The sequence below is a fragment of the Mustela erminea genome, chromosome 21, assembly GCF_009829155.1.
Source record: "Mustela erminea isolate mMusErm1 chromosome 21, mMusErm1.Pri, whole genome shotgun sequence".
Classification (NCBI taxonomy): domain Eukaryota; kingdom Metazoa; phylum Chordata; class Mammalia; order Carnivora; family Mustelidae; genus Mustela; species Mustela erminea.
In genome coordinates, this window is record NC_045634.1 from 32,559,844 (window position 1) to 32,575,573 (window position 15,730).

General features: G+C 40.1%; 1 protein-coding gene across 1 annotated transcript in view; it reads left to right on the forward strand.

The window, feature by feature from the left end:
• VEGFC (vascular endothelial growth factor C) overlaps positions 1-15,730 on the forward strand; it is a 101,422-nt gene that overhangs the window by 74,070 nt on the left and 11,622 nt on the right. The window contains exon 4 of the mRNA XM_032329416.1: positions 7,029-7,180. Coding sequence (XP_032185307.1) covers positions 7,029-7,180 — 152 coding nt within the window. The remainder of the gene's footprint in view (positions 1-7,028; positions 7,181-15,730) is intronic.

The following is a 15,730-nucleotide window of genomic DNA, read 5'->3' on the forward strand; positions in this document are numbered from 1 at the left end:
AGGGGAAAAAAAAGAATTTCTGCCTTGTTAAAGGAGTTCCAGACATATCCTTTAGCAACAAAATTTACCAACTAGAATCATATAAATTTTAAGGACAATGTACCTTAAGTATTTTAAAACCCAAGTTTTTTATAAAAACTTCCTAGAATTTGTTTTATGGGGCTCAGTGAAGGGCAGGTTAGCAGAACGTGTGAGGAAGCCACAGCCATTAGTCAAAACGTGAAACCAGATGCACAAAGCATTCCAGAACGAACTAGTAGGTCACAACTGCTTCAAAGTCCCCCAGCTATCTGCTTCTGAGAAGTACATTGGGCCTCTTTTTGACCTCTTTCATAAGCATGTGCTTTCAGTATATTTTCTTATGAGAAGTTGTATATTTAAGAGATATAACCGAAAAGGAGAAAGTGAATTTTGCAGAAGATAAATTATTTGATGACTCAAATAGAGAAGCAGAAGAAAGTCATCTGCTTTTGAGCCAAACATTTGGATTAAAACATTATTTTTAATGTTAGTATTTACCTTACATAGTTTTTTGGGAGATAGGAATGAGAAAGAAAAACTACCAAACCCAATGGGGCTTCCTTGGAAATCTTGGAGTTAGAGCTAAAGAAACCTCGGCCTCTTTGCTGGGTTCACGAGTGCCGGTGGAAGGAGCCAGCACAGTGTGGGAGCTGGGTCTTCCCTAGTTCCTTCTCAGGGACCTGCACAACAGGATTTAAAATTCTGTGTTGCCATTCTAAAAAAAAACCAGCAAGTTAATCTATTTTGTATTGTTTTATAAAGAAATAATACAAGCATATATATTAGCAAAAACATCCCAGATTATATCTGAGTTGAGCTGAGTGCTTCACGAAAAAAATTTTTTTTACCAACACATATTTAAACCTAAGTAAAATGTGCAACTATGGAACGCAACCCAGAGATACTGTTTTGCAGAGCAGCAGTCTGAAAGATTGCATTCAGATGTATTCAACAAGTGGAATGTGATTTGTGTGGAATCTTTAGCTAATTAATATCTGGCAGGCACAGTTGTTGCAATCAGGTTTTATCCAGATGTGGGAGAGAAGTTCTACACCAATACAAGTTATCGGGAGTTTAAGAGTAACATTTGCCTTAAGAGAAAAAGATGCGTCCATTAAAAATACCCTTTTCTCCCAACTTAAGGTATTTATCCTGTGTACAGATTTTATCCAGAATTTCTAAAACTCCTGAATGGGGGTTTTTAATTGCAGCACTGTATCTGCATTTTATGTGTAATAATACATAAAAAGTAACTCAGTAGAAACATGAATCCATTAGCATCTGCTGTCCTACATTCTTCCCAGACCCACTTTCAGTTCTGTAGGTCCTAGAAGGTGGGCCATGTGGTTCAGATGCTCCCTTGAAAAGCTGGTAGTGGACCCTCAGTTTTCACCTTTGCCCATTTTTAGGGATTATTTCTTTAAATGCCATGTAGTCTCTCTCTCATTTTACAGTTATTACCACACTGTCCAGGAGCTACACATTGATACTTCATTAATGGACTCAGGGCTGGAATATTTAAATTAAAAATAGCAATGAGATATGCTATAAAGAGAAACTGGCTATGTTGGGGGGTATTAAAAACTGGCTATGTTGGGGGGTGGGGTTTTTTTGTTGGGTTTTTTTTTTTTTTCCTTTTTTTGGTTTGGTATTTGTTCCCACATACACATTCCAAAGGAATAATCCAGGATCTTGTCAGTAAGGAAGTTCTACACCTTTCTCTTGAATAGCCTGCAAGATAAGTAGAAGCAGGGGTTGTTGCTTTGCCTTTGCGACTGTTGCTATGCTGGCGTGAACAATTCTATTGTTTCCAAATGTGGCTTTATTGAAGTCCATTTTTGTTGGTGAGAATCGGCTATCAGATATTCTTATGAAGGAACTCCACTAGATAACGAACAACTGGGAACCTCTCATTTGGAAATGTTTGGTGTTTTCTCCTGTTTATGGAGGTTTTACAGAATACACAGATTTTGTCCCCTCAATTTCCAGGCTTATTTAAATGCCATCTTTATATAAACCTTTTGCTCTTCAAAACCAGCAACTGCTCTAACAGGCATAAGCAAAACATACACCATCAGTCTCCATAATGAATTTTATTACTACTTAGATCCTAAATTAGGTACAAGCTATTATCATGTATTCAAGAACAGTTCACTTTATAGCCTGAAACTGTCTTGGGAAAATCATCATGTTCAAAATATCAAAGTATAAATGTCATCATCCTCAATTAATATTGGCTGAGTACACATATAGACAAGGAATGATTAGCTCACGCTGAATATAATACATAAACTTCGCACTCTATGAGCTTAAATCCAAAATAGAAAATACTAGTGTGCACCCATTAAGGCACAAAACAGTCTAGTATAAGCATTCTTGTTTTATAAAAATTTAAAGAATTTATTGATTGTTTCAACAGTGGTGTGCATGGGTAGACCTTGACTCTTTTGAGAGAAAATTACAGTTATTTACTGTGTTGGTTTAGATCTTTCTATAATGGCAAGCATGGATTTCATGAGGGTTAAAATGCAGGTTCTTGCTAATAGCATTTGTGATAAAACTATTTGATAGTTCAAAATCCTAACCTAGTAAATTTATATATGTATATGTATATTATGTGGATATATACGTATATGTAGTATATACATGTGTGCATATATGAGAGAGAAGGGGGACAGAGAGAGCTGAATGTGGCAAGGGTTATGCATTGATGGCTCTTGAGAAGCTAGCAGGGCGCTTGGCTAGTTAGTGAATCAATAGTTACTGAAAACTAAAGAAGGGAAAATTCTAAACAAAAACACTGTAATTCCTCAAAGATTCAACTCAGTTTTGAAGGGGAATCATCATCCAAAGAAGACCACTATGAAATCACACCATTACTATCCCTCTTTTATAGGTAACAGAACTGAGACAAAGGGAATTTAGAGAATTCTTCCCAGTCACAGAAGCTGGAAGGGGCAGGTGCAGACTCACGTGCCCAGACTCTGCTCTTGGTTCTTCCTCTCTCTCTAGTAAAGGAGCAAAGTCTCTGGATATTTGGAAAGTATATTTACTTACTTGCAGGTGGCACCTTGTGAGTTTATATGGTGATTCAAATTATTACTAGTTTTTAGTTCAAAAAAGGTTACATTTTCTAAGTATACACTATCTGATTAGCAAAAGGGCCTGCAGACATTTTTAGTAATTTAGGGATTCAATATAGCTATTCAAAATTCACAAACTGATCTGTAAGGGGGAAGACGGAATTTATCATACTTATTGAAAAGGAAGTAGAAACCTTATAATCCTTTTAAGTGAGAGAAGTCCATCAATATACTCACTTAAGACCAGTGCAGACAGAATTTGGAAAATGAAAGATACCCCTTCAGTATATGACAAGGCACGATACATACAATTGTGCCTTGATGCACACACACATGGCGTGCTCTCGTCCTGAAGGTCGTAGAGGAGGAAAGGTTAATTATCAAGAACCTTTCTACTTTTAATATTGGCTAAGGCATCTTTCTCTGGACTCTTGAATTTTGTCCACACTGATAGTTAAGTAGAGAATTAAAGAAACTAGGTAGAACATTCAAGTAAAAATTTGGAGGTGGAAGATATGTATTTCAAGAGAAGGAAAGTCTTGGATTGATTTTTTTTTTTACTTTAAATTTTCAGAAGATTTATTCCTTTTGATGAAATTAACTGAATTTAACTGGTCAGTTGTTTACTTAGACTCAAAGAAGAGAAAACATCAGTAGTTAAAATTTGGGGTTTATATTTATTTAACTGTAAGTAAATTTTTCTCTCATATTGTACTGTAGTTTATTTTTTTAAGATTTTATTTCTTTGAGACAGGGAGAGAGCACAAGTAGGGTGAGGGGCACAGAGGGAGGGAGTAGCAGGCTCCCCACTGGGCAGGGAACCAGTTGTGGGGCTAGATCCCAGGACCCCAGGATCATGACCTGAGTTAGAGGCAGACAGTTAACCCACTGAGCCACCCAGACTCCCCTGTACTGTAGTTCTAATGCTTATGAATGTGGTCAAATTAGTTGACTGTGATTGTGACTGTGCAGACTGATCGAGCGATGTATTTTTTTAGCCCCTCTTTACCTGCCCCTTTATGCCGTTAGTCCGTGTGTTCACAGACCACAACTCTCCTCCGCCCCTTGAAAGTTTAGTACCAGGCTTATTTTCAGGAAGATGCTTTCCTGATGTGCATTGAAGTGTTCTGATCTCACTAGAACATTCTTTGAAGCCCCAGTTCCTGAGTCTGCACTTGGTACTCACAGGCAGGTCGTGGTTGCGGACACTATCCCCCAGCGCCCCCACCCCCACCCCCAGAGGGGGCTGAAGGCTGTCCGTGCTTGCTGTGATCTCTATGCCCTTAGGAGAAAGTGCCAGAATGGAGTCTGGGATGCAGCAGTCCGGGAGGAAAGGTGCAGGGGAGGTGCTGTGAGGCACAGGGCTGGGGAATACCAGACATGCTTCCACACCAGAAGCCCCTTACCCCTCACGCTCTGGCTCTCTTCTGCCTCCTGTCACTTCAGACGGTGCCAAACCCTGCAGTGATAACTGGCCTCCCATCCTCCAGGCAAAACCCCCCCTATCTGACCCGAGCTATCTAAGAGCGTTCCCTCTGGTCACTGGAGGGCTCTCTCCTCTCCATCCCCACCCTGCCCGCTGCTCCTGTCCCATAGCCCGGCCCACCAGAGCCCTTAGAGCTGCTTTTGGTACCGTTTGTTTTCACGCCATCCCTACACGTACTTCCACTGCCCCAGACCTCCGACCCTGTGGCCACAGACACCTTTGTGAAGCGCTCCTCTCTGCCTTCGGCGTCCCGTGGCTTAGCAGTAACCCCCTCCTGGCTCTCTATCTGCATGGCTTCCTTCTTCCCCGACATACTTACTACTTCATTTGCCTTTTTTCATCCTTCAAGTGCACCTGTTCCCCGGGTTTCCATTATTAGACATTTCCACCTTCCAGTCATGGTCTCACCAAGTAATCTCATCAGGGTCTAGGACTTCCACTATGACTTTAACGTTGTTGCCTTTTAAATGGCTCTCCTAAGCTCTGACACAAATCTAATGGCCTAGTAGACATAAATTCCTAAGATTTTATGAGCAGACCTGTACATCTTCCTACTATTTCTACTATTACGGGGTTTAAATAATTTATAAACTTTAGACATATAAAAGTTAAATAAGCCATTTATTAAACACTGCTTATTTTTGGAATAACTTTATGTTTCTTCTGTTGCACTGGTTCTTAACATAGGGTCCAGAAATGTTCTAAGAAACAGAGAAACTGTAGTGTATTTAGACACTGCACAATTCTCTCTCTTAAAATAGTTTTACCTAGTGCAAAGGACTTCTGTCAGTGACAGCTCATCTAATAAAAGGTTTCTCCCAAACTGCATAAACAAATGTCCTTTTAGGGAAGAAACTGGTCAGCGTCATAATACTAGGATATGTTGAGGTTATATGCTGGGATTATCTGCGTAGCACGGACAGTATTCTGGAGAACATCTAGAATCTTGAGACAATATTCAAATAATAACACGTCTATATGGCAATCAGGATGCATATCACATTCATATACATTAGTTTATGTAATTTTTCTAACAGTCCCATGAACAATGGGTCAAATGTTTCCCCAGTTTACTGGTTTTTAAAGAAATACACAGCTTAGATAAGTTAAATGAGTTTTCCAAGTTCACACAACTTACAAGTGGGTTTACTCTTAAAAAATGCCCTGTCGGGGCATAACCCTGGGCTCGTTCCGCCTAAAGCACCGGTGCTTAGAAAGTAGCTGAATTAGAGAAAAAAAAAAATAGCTGAATTTTTCAGTGACTATAGAATGAATACATTTCAAATGAAGAAAATGTGCAGTTTATAATTTAGCTATCTCTGTGTTTCATTCTTTAAAATTCATTTCCATGAATCTCCCTGTAGGACTAAGTTGGCAACTAATACAATTCCCTAAAGATTGTCAGTGATCTTTAAGCGTTGGCCTGAAATTATATGGACTGGCCAAATCACAAAGCTCTGAAGTTTGTCACCATTTTTAGCATGGCTCGTATTGCTGAAAAGGCACCGAATAATACCAAAGCAGTTTAGCTACAGTTACAGGACTACAGACTGATCTTACCAAGCAAGTAATGGCCAAGATTTCACTTTCACCATCATTACTAGTAATTCAGACTTTAAGAAACCTGGGAATTTAAATCCACTTAATTTTACTTAATCACTAACTTGTTTATATATTCCATTAATTTTGGAGAAGGAACAAGAGAATTAGAGCTCCCCATAGACAAGGCATTCAGAATGAGACTTGAAATTTTGAGACTCTAGCCCACAATTGTGTATCATGTCCCACCTTATTTTAAGCTTATTACTTTCATAACACCTTTGCCAAAATAGCAGGAACAAACCTTTAAGTGATGAATGTGTTTATTTTTCTTTTGAACATAATGATTTGATAAGATATAGTGGGCAAATGTAAAACTACTTTGAGGTAGAAATTTAATTCGGAATGAAAACTGATTTCACATCTCTGTATTTTGTGTCTCTGTATTCAGTTTACATAGAACAGGACATCACCAAACATCTCTAGGTTGTATGGCCAATAGCTTTGTACTCTTCTATCACAAAGATACTTATATCTGTGCCACTTTTTAACAACCCCTGGAACAATCTGGGACTCTGGAAAGATTCTTTTTCCCTGAACACGGTGGTTTGTTGCATCTCTGCTCCGTGATTGTTAGCTGGTTATCAAAATTCTAATATGCTTTATCATAGTGACATGAGATAAGTAAACGGACTGTTTATTATTCTGATAAAGGATACTGATCAGAAGCAAAACAGTTTGTACAGTGTGATCGTGAAAGCCTTCTGCATCCTGCATGCAGAAGGAGCACTATGTTATCAGAAAGAGATAATCTCACTCTTGGGGGACTCCAACATCGACCATAAAGGTATTTTTTAGCATCTATATAATTTTTTCTTCTTTTTGTCCCTTCTTTGTAGTTGTTTGAAATCACAGTGCCTCTCTCTCAAGGCCCCAAACCAGTAACAATCAGTTTTGCCAATCATACTTCCTGCCGCTGCATGTCTAAACTGGATGTTTACAGACAAGTCCATTCCATTATTAGACGTTCCCTGCCAGCAACACTACCGCAGTGAGTATGAATTAAAGCTTTTCCTTTCGGCGTCCTCTGCTAAAACTGTTTCCAAGTAAATACAGTTTATTATGAGAATTCTTGTGAAATTTGCTCTAATATACTTTGCATCAGATACAAAAGAAGATGAATTTGGTACTGCAGCACAAAAGTAAAATTAAACTGAGACAGGCAGGTCCTTCTAATAGAGTAGTTCGCAACACAAAACAAGTATCTCTATGAGATGACAGACGTGCTCCACTCTTCGTCCTCCATGCAACCAAGTGTGCAAACTCACACTTGATGTGAAAGGTAAAGCCATTTAAGCCTCGGTAAGATTTCTGATCCAAAACAAAAAATGTTTTTAAAAAATTATTTTACATCTATTAGCATCCAGTTGCCTTTCTTCAATCTCAGTGGTTTTTTTTTTCCTCTATTCATATTTTTTATTTCAGCAAGCATTGAATACTGAAACACTAAAGTACTTGAAAGAATTTTCTCTTACTATTACTTCAAATTAACATTCAAAGTAGCATTTGCTATTCAAATTCCTTTCTCAGCATATTTTTTTAGCCTGGTAAAGGGCAACAGATGCTGTGCTTGCTCACACAGAAGGACCTGCCTAGAGCATTGAGTGTTGACTCTGTGAAGAGTTTATAATGACTCGTTATACATTGTCATTAAAAATCTAGGAACCTTCTGCTTTCTGCCCCAACATGAAGCTGCAGCTCTTTGGTTTTCAGGATGTCCAATGCGTGTGCATAAAACTTACCAAACTTTGACATTTGTAACAAAATTTTAAATAAATTGGTGTGCAAACATATATATTACCAAAACAAACCAACCAACCTCTTTAAACCTTGCATTTAGGGGACTTGACAATAAATGTGATAATGCTAGTAGTTTTCCCCAGGGCTTCTTTATACTTAGTGTGGCAGATTGGAGCCTCATCTTTCCAGAGACACACAAAAAACTCTGGCTAGCCTAACTGGAGTGAAGTCTGTCCTTCACATGGGAACACAGAGGCCTTACCAGCATCTATGCATAAACTGAGGCCACTCCTTGGGGCACAGTACCGACAGCACCCCAAAGTTGTATGTGCAGGTTTACTCACTCAGCTCAGACATGTGTCCCCAGCTCCCGTGGCCACGCATCCCTTCTGAGAGCTTCAGCCATTATCCCCATGCTGTTCCCAAAGTTAGGTTTCAGATGGACCTGAAATCTCTTATATTGCTGTGTGTTTAACTATATTGGATAGAACAGGCACAAACATCAAAGCTTTATTCTGTTTACATCTACATTATTCATAGCACTTTTCTCTCATATCCTTGGAGACCTCTAAATCACACGGTTGTCATTAATTGCTTTTTTTCCTGCTGTCACACACCAGCACTGTTGATTTGGGAGGTGGTGTGGGGGCCGAGAGAGATGGGCTCCAGCCTAGGCCTGTATCTTGTTTCCACCCCTGGCATGCTCGTCCGCTCTGTTCTGCATGTGTGCCTGGTCTCATGCTGGGTTGTCCAGACCCATTCCCTTGGGTCGGATCTCTCCCCAGCCCTTGCATAATGTCACCCCTGAGCTTTCAAAGCCACCACGCCATTCATCTGACCAGAAACTGCCCGTGGCTTTCAGCGACCCAAAGGAATTGAGCACAAAGGTCTCACCTCCTTGTCCCATGAGCAGCCTTCCTTTCTTGTTTTACATCTCATTTCTCACCAAATCTGGGTTCACAAAGTCTCATTCCCTGAACACCAAGCTCATTTCCCGCAGCGCATCGCCTTTCTCTTCGCCCTGGCATAAAATAAGTGCGCTTTGTCATCTGCCTTCCCAAAGGAAGTTCCAGCTCTCGGAGTTCAGGTGAAGGTCTCTGTCTTGCACTGTCGTGTCCAAATACCACTGCCGTTTCCGCTGCCTGAATGCCCAGAGCGATCCCTGTGTGTGCTTTCTCCTTGCGCGGGTTTGTGGGGGTGTGCAGACGGGCCTGTGCGCCTGGACTGCGAGCCCCTGAGGTACGAGCAGGCTCTCAGCCACCACAGCTAATCACGCTATGAAGTGCCTGAGCCATTTCTCTGCTTTCAGCCCTTTTCCTCCACGTTTCAGCTCACCCTGCCCCAAGGCCCCTGGGCAGCTGCTCACAGGATTCCCTTATTTTACACCTGACAAGTCATCAGGCTTCAGAGCCGGGGGCTAAACAGTAACTCTGCTGACCACCCGTGCTCGCTGCATGAAGTGACTCGGTCATCTGCAGTGTTGTGTAGCAGTTGCGTGTTTGCCCAGATTTTTATCCTTACTCACCCCTGTAGCTGCTACACCGTCCACGGCAAGAACAGACAAAACGAGCAAAAAGAGCCTGTGCCTTCCAGCGAGCCGGCTCTGAGCACGAATTCCGGTTGGCTACTAAGTTCACTTTTTAAGGCGGGGGTTTTATGTGTGTGAACCGCAGTTTGCTTGCATGTAAAAGCACAAAGACGTGCAAAAGAACGAATGGAGTACGGCACTCGCGTGTGGTGGGTAGCTCAGAGCCTGGCGTGTGAGAGAGAGCATGAAGGGCGGATTTATTATTACCATTAGGGTTCATATCTGATGCACGCATCTGTGTTTTTCAGTGTTTCTTTTTTTTACCACCATCTACAATGAGAAATGCAATATCTATGTTTTTTTTTAATTTTTTTAAACATTTTATTTATTTGACAGAGAGAGATCACAAGTAGGCAGAGAGGCAGGCAGAGAGAGAAAGAGAGGAAAGCAGGCTCTCCGCTCAGCAAAGAGCTGGATGCGGGACTCGATCCCAGGACCCTGGGATCAAGACCCGAGCCGAAGGCAGCGGCTCAACCCACTGAGCCTGATATGCATATAGCATACATAATGCATAGATTTAAAGGAAATAACTGTGTAACTTTACATGTAGTTATAATTATATAGAATTGTAAAAGTAAAACAGAATATCATTTTAAAACACTTTGCTTGATTGTAGTGCTACCCAACCCTTTTTTCATTATCACCTCCGAACTATTCTTTTATAGACCTTTTCTCTAATCGCCTCACTCATAAAATTGTAATACCATAGACCTATTCATATCTCTGTAAGTGTCATGTGTATATTTGGGCTTTATACATAAAAAAGGTAATGTAACATAGGCTTAAAAGTGACAAAAAAAATTTATAGTTAAAAGTTAAACTGAAAATGTAAAAGCTGTGGGGCACCTGGTTGTTATGCATCTGCCTTCGGCTCAGGTCATGATCCTGAGTCTGGGGATCTAGTCCCATGTCAGGTTCCCTGCTCAGCTGGGAGTCTGCTTCTCCCGCTAACCCTCCCCCTTCTTGTGCTCACTCTCAAATATCTTTTTAAAAAAAGAAATTGAAAAGCTGTTAACATTGAACATAATTTTAGAACTACAATTTCTGCTGAGAAACATTTAAGCTAACTTATTTAGTAGTAATGTATGAAATTCCTTGGGAAAGTACCAATTGATATAAATAACAAATAGTACAAACATTTTTTAAGGAAAACATAACAGTTATTTTTCCAAGAAAAGGAAGATAAGTTTTTAAATAATTTCTTTTAAATAGTTTCAGATTTTCTAGAGAATGTAATTTTGCTTCCTATGCGAAAACAACTTGTCACTTCTGTAGCTGCTGACACCCAGTGTCACCCCTTCTTTCTTCTCAGCCTGTGATATACTACGACTTGAATAAATTCTGTGGAATTAAGTAATAAAATGTAAATTCTTTCTACTAAATTTCCAAAGCTCACGTCACTACCAAAACATCAGAGACAGAGTACAAGCAGCAGCTGCCGGGCAGCCACCAGGCACACACAAGCACCTGTCACTCTGTGATTTTATTATTATTATGGGCAGAAGACATAAACAAACACTTCTCCAAAGAAGACATACAGATGGCTAACAGACTCATGAAACAGTGTCACTCAATGATTTTGATACTGAGCACTTGGTCCAGAGAAAGTACTTCAGTGACAGCCCTCTCTTCACTATAATTTTATTTGTTCAAAATATTTTATTTATTTATTTAAGAGAGAAAGGGAATGAGAAGGGGGCGGGACCCAGGAAGAAACAGACTCCCCACTGAGCACTCCCCGCTGAGCAGGAACCCCCCCCTCACCCCCCCCCATGCAAGGCTCCATCCTAGAACCCTGGAATCAGACCTGAGCTGAAGGCAGAAGCTTAAGTGACTGAGCCACTCAGGCGCCCCTTCAGGATAATTTTAAAGCCCTTATCTTGCATACTCTTTGCATATCTTCAGGGCCAGTGCTGCTCACATGACAGCCCATAAAACCCAATAAAAATTAAATACTGATTCAGAAGTTTTTATTGGGTTTTGGAGAGCCAAAAATCAATGCAAGATTCCAGATTCCTCCTCCTCAATACCCAGTTTTTACTCCCTTACAGTGACATTGCCTCCATTGTGAATGTCTGCCTTACTGTGATGCACTTAGATAATTTCTCTTCTCTTCTATTTCTCTTTCTTTGAATGTTGGTCTCTACTCAATATGAATTTTGACCCACAATTTAATTAAAACTACTATAATGGCAATTTATATAAAATGAATATATAACTATGTTATAAAACCATTTGTTAAAAATTAATAGGAATGGCTGCCACAATGGCCAAAATTAAGAAATGACAAAACCAAGTGCTGGAGAGGATGTCGGATGCTCACGTATCACTGAATGACATGTGAAATGGTATAACCACTTTGCAAAAACATCTTGGTAGAGTCTTATGAACTTGAAGATACACTTACAAATATAATCCATAAATTGCCTTCTAGGTATTTGCCCAAGATAAATAAAAACATATTTCCACACAATAACTTGCACACCAATGTTCACATAAGCTTCGTTAGCCAACAAATCAGCAACCCAAATGGCCGTCAAAGAGGAGTGTGTAAGCAAACTGCACTGTGTCCGTACAGTGGAGCATTACTGAGTGATATAAGCAGAACGAACTGTTAATATGCACGACATGAACGGATCTCAGAACATTAAGCTGAGTAACACAAGCTGAACTAAAAAACACGTTATATGACTCAATTTATAAGAACTCTAGAAAAGACAAATATAATCTAGATGGAGAGAAAGCATTTCAGTAGTCGCCTGAAGATACAGGTGGTAGGGATTGACTGGAAGGGACAAAGGGAACATGTGCGGTAGTAGAAAATGTTCTGTATGTTGATTGTGATAATAGTTACATGGGTGCATAAATTTGGGGGGGTGAATTTAAAATAGCATTTTATCCTATGCAAATTATTTGTAAAAAAATTTGATTTTTGACAAGGCAAGAGAAACAGATCCTTTTACTAACTATAGATTTCAAATTCATTTAGGTTTAAAATGGTAGCTTGCTTAAAATCTTTAAGGTAATTAAGTCAAACCTCTTAAGATTCTCATGATTCCTCAGCGGAGAGAGCCTCCCCACCCTCCTTCATATGGAGTTTGAAATTTCCCAGCCGTGGCCACAGCTCTTCCCCAACCACGTGCTCTCAGGAGCCACCAGCACGATGAAAACGAGGCATTCCTTTCTCATGGCGTCATATGCCCATTATTAGGGGATTAAATAAGTAGTGCACCATTTTGTTTCACATTATTTGTGAAGGAATATAATTCAATCACTAAATGAATCATTCATAAAATAAGTGATTCATAAAATAATTGAGTCTCTAAAATGGGCCAAGAACGCTGCAAGGTAGTAGAGAGAGGACAAGCATGAGCCTGCCTGCTCCTGGCCTCATAGCACTGACAGTCAAGGAGGTAGGACCCGTGTTCTAGCTGGATTAGTAGTAGCAGTAGTAGCTCACTAGACATCACTCTGCACAAGCATCTGCCCACATCATATTCATACAAGCCCCACAAGGAGGCCACACCAGTGATTCACGCCCCAGAGCACGGGGACGAAGGGTGTGCACCCTGCCCACAGCTTCCTGGTTAGGAAATTCATTTTCTGCTTGGGGTTTCACTAACTTCTAGAAACCTTTTGCTACTCATTTCCCTCAGCTACAAAACAAAACGTAAATCAAAGTGTTATTAATAATGCAGTGTAAACTTCATAACCTAATCCTCGTGACCAACCTATCCAATGACACTATGCTCTATTACATACCCATCTGGTACTGTGTGATGATGTAACAGAATAAGAGCAATAATGAGAATGAGGAGGACAACACCTCACACACTGGGACGCAGCGATGTTCATCATCAGTAATCCCTGCTCAGCGTTAGCACAGGGCCTAATGCCTGACAGTGAGCATTCAGTAAATGTTGGCTGCTATTTTTACAGACATTTTACAGATGAGAAAATTGAGCACTGGAAATGTTAATCAGCATATACAAACCTAACAGCTAAGAAAAGTGCTAGAAAAAAAATAAAAATTCAAGTCTTATAGCTCTTAAACCCATGTTCTCCCCAATATCTTATAGAATTTCTATATTTATCAAAAAAAAAGAAAGAAAGAAGAAAACTTTTCAAGGCTCAATGTCAGCAGAGCCAAAATAATCAAATTCCAGAGGTGGAAGAGATTATATTGAGAAGAGGTTAGATAGCAATACTCATATTGACGTACTCACAGATTATTCTCTTCCCTTCCAATTGTTTCCTCTTATATTTTCCATCAGCTTGAACACCGTGGAGTCCCATGACCCCTTACATGGAAGGTTTCTTTCTATGGAGGGAGTCATTTGTGATTAAGAAGGGATGCCCTAGATTTTGTTCGTTGGTAAAAGTAGTATTCATTCATTCATGAGACATTTATGTTGAGTCTGACATGTGTGCCACACCATCCTAAGAGATGTGGGATATTAAAACAATGGATAGTATACTTCCTTAGCTAAAACAGCTCATGTGCCAGAATATAAACACAACTGCATCTAGTATAGTAAGTACATGAAACACAATGCTGTGCTTTATTGAGTTATTCATCAAACAGTCACTGTGTGTCTGTGTGGTGCAGCTACTATGCCAGGCTGTAGAGAACAGTAGACAGGATTGCTCCTCTAGAGAAATCCCATAAGCGAGTCAGATGTGCAAACAAGGGACTGTAGTTAGTGTGGCAGAGGAAGTGTGTATGTAGGACGCATGCCTGCCATCACGCTGGAGATGGAGAGGACCAGCCTGGGTCTGCAGAAGTCCACAGGATTGCACCCGCCATGCCAAGGATGGACTTTTTCTTCAAGTCTCTCAAGAGCCATTAGAAGATACATGTCGGACCTGTCATGTTTACATTGTATATTCTAGAAAGAACATCCTGAAACCTGTGTAGGTGGGTTGGAAGAGCAAAACAGGAGATGGAAAAATGGAAGCAGCTCATGAAATAATCTGATACAGAAATAATAAGGGTGAGACCCACGGTGGTAGAAATGGGGATGGAGAAAAAAGAGGTGGAAAGACATTTTTCAGAAAGCCCAGCACTTGGGGGCCGCGTGTGTGGGAGAACACGGAGGCAGAAGTTAAGGATGAAAGTGCACGGATGATACAAAGACGGAACGCGTGTTCACGGGGAGAATGGAATGGAAACAGGGAATTTGGTTTGAATATACATATTGGTGTCTGTGGTGTCTGTAAGAAATCAAAGTGAAATATTCCATAGGCATTGGGATCTGGAGCTGCCCCAAGGTGGGCACACTTCTTCGGTAGCTACCGGCATGAAGCTGGTCGCACACTGGAAGAGATGAACCCACAAGGTAAATAGAGACCATTAAAAGAGAAGCAGCAGTGGACACTGGGGATGATCGCTACTTAAGAAACTGGGAGAAACAGTGCTCTGCGCCGGAGACTTAAGAACAGCCAGAAAAATTAAGACTAGTAATGGTTTATTATGAAATCCAAAGGAGATTGCAAAAACCAGTAATTCAAAGAAAAAAGTGGTGGGATGATCAAGAATTAGGTCGAAGTCAAGAATGACCAGGACTGACTCCATTATCCGAAGGACAAAAAGTGGAGATAATGTGTTTATTTATTGATATCCCACGTTGCACAACAGTCTTGAGAAAGAGGCAGAGGAAACAAGAGGGTGAATTCTGAAGGTGAAATTCTCAATTATTATATGAGAAACCGAATCAGAGGGATTAAGTCATTTTCCCCACCATCACCCGACTGAGAGGAGCAAACCAGAGATTCAGACTAAATTTGGAGCCAATCCATTCCTCTGGGAATCCAGTCATTACTGCATTTTTAACTTTTTTAAATTTCAAAAGAAATCTCCAAATAAATACTAAAGGACAAGAAAAAAAAAAACTCACAAAATGATCTATCCTTCCATGTTGTTGCATATGGATATATTCTTCCATATGTTGACTTGAAATTCAACAAGCATTTTGTCATATTCACTTAAGATACAACCCAAAGCCCCAGTCACCATTCTGCATCCTCTGTTCCCAGAGGTAACCACTGCCTGGAAATTGTATTCTCATTCATGCTCTTCCATTTTTATGGCATATGGATGTATTAACGTAGGAAAAAATAATGTATAGTACAGCTTTGTTTAAAATATTTATGTTAAAATGGTGACATTACTTTTTTCTCTCAATGGTATGTGTTAGACATGTAATCATCATT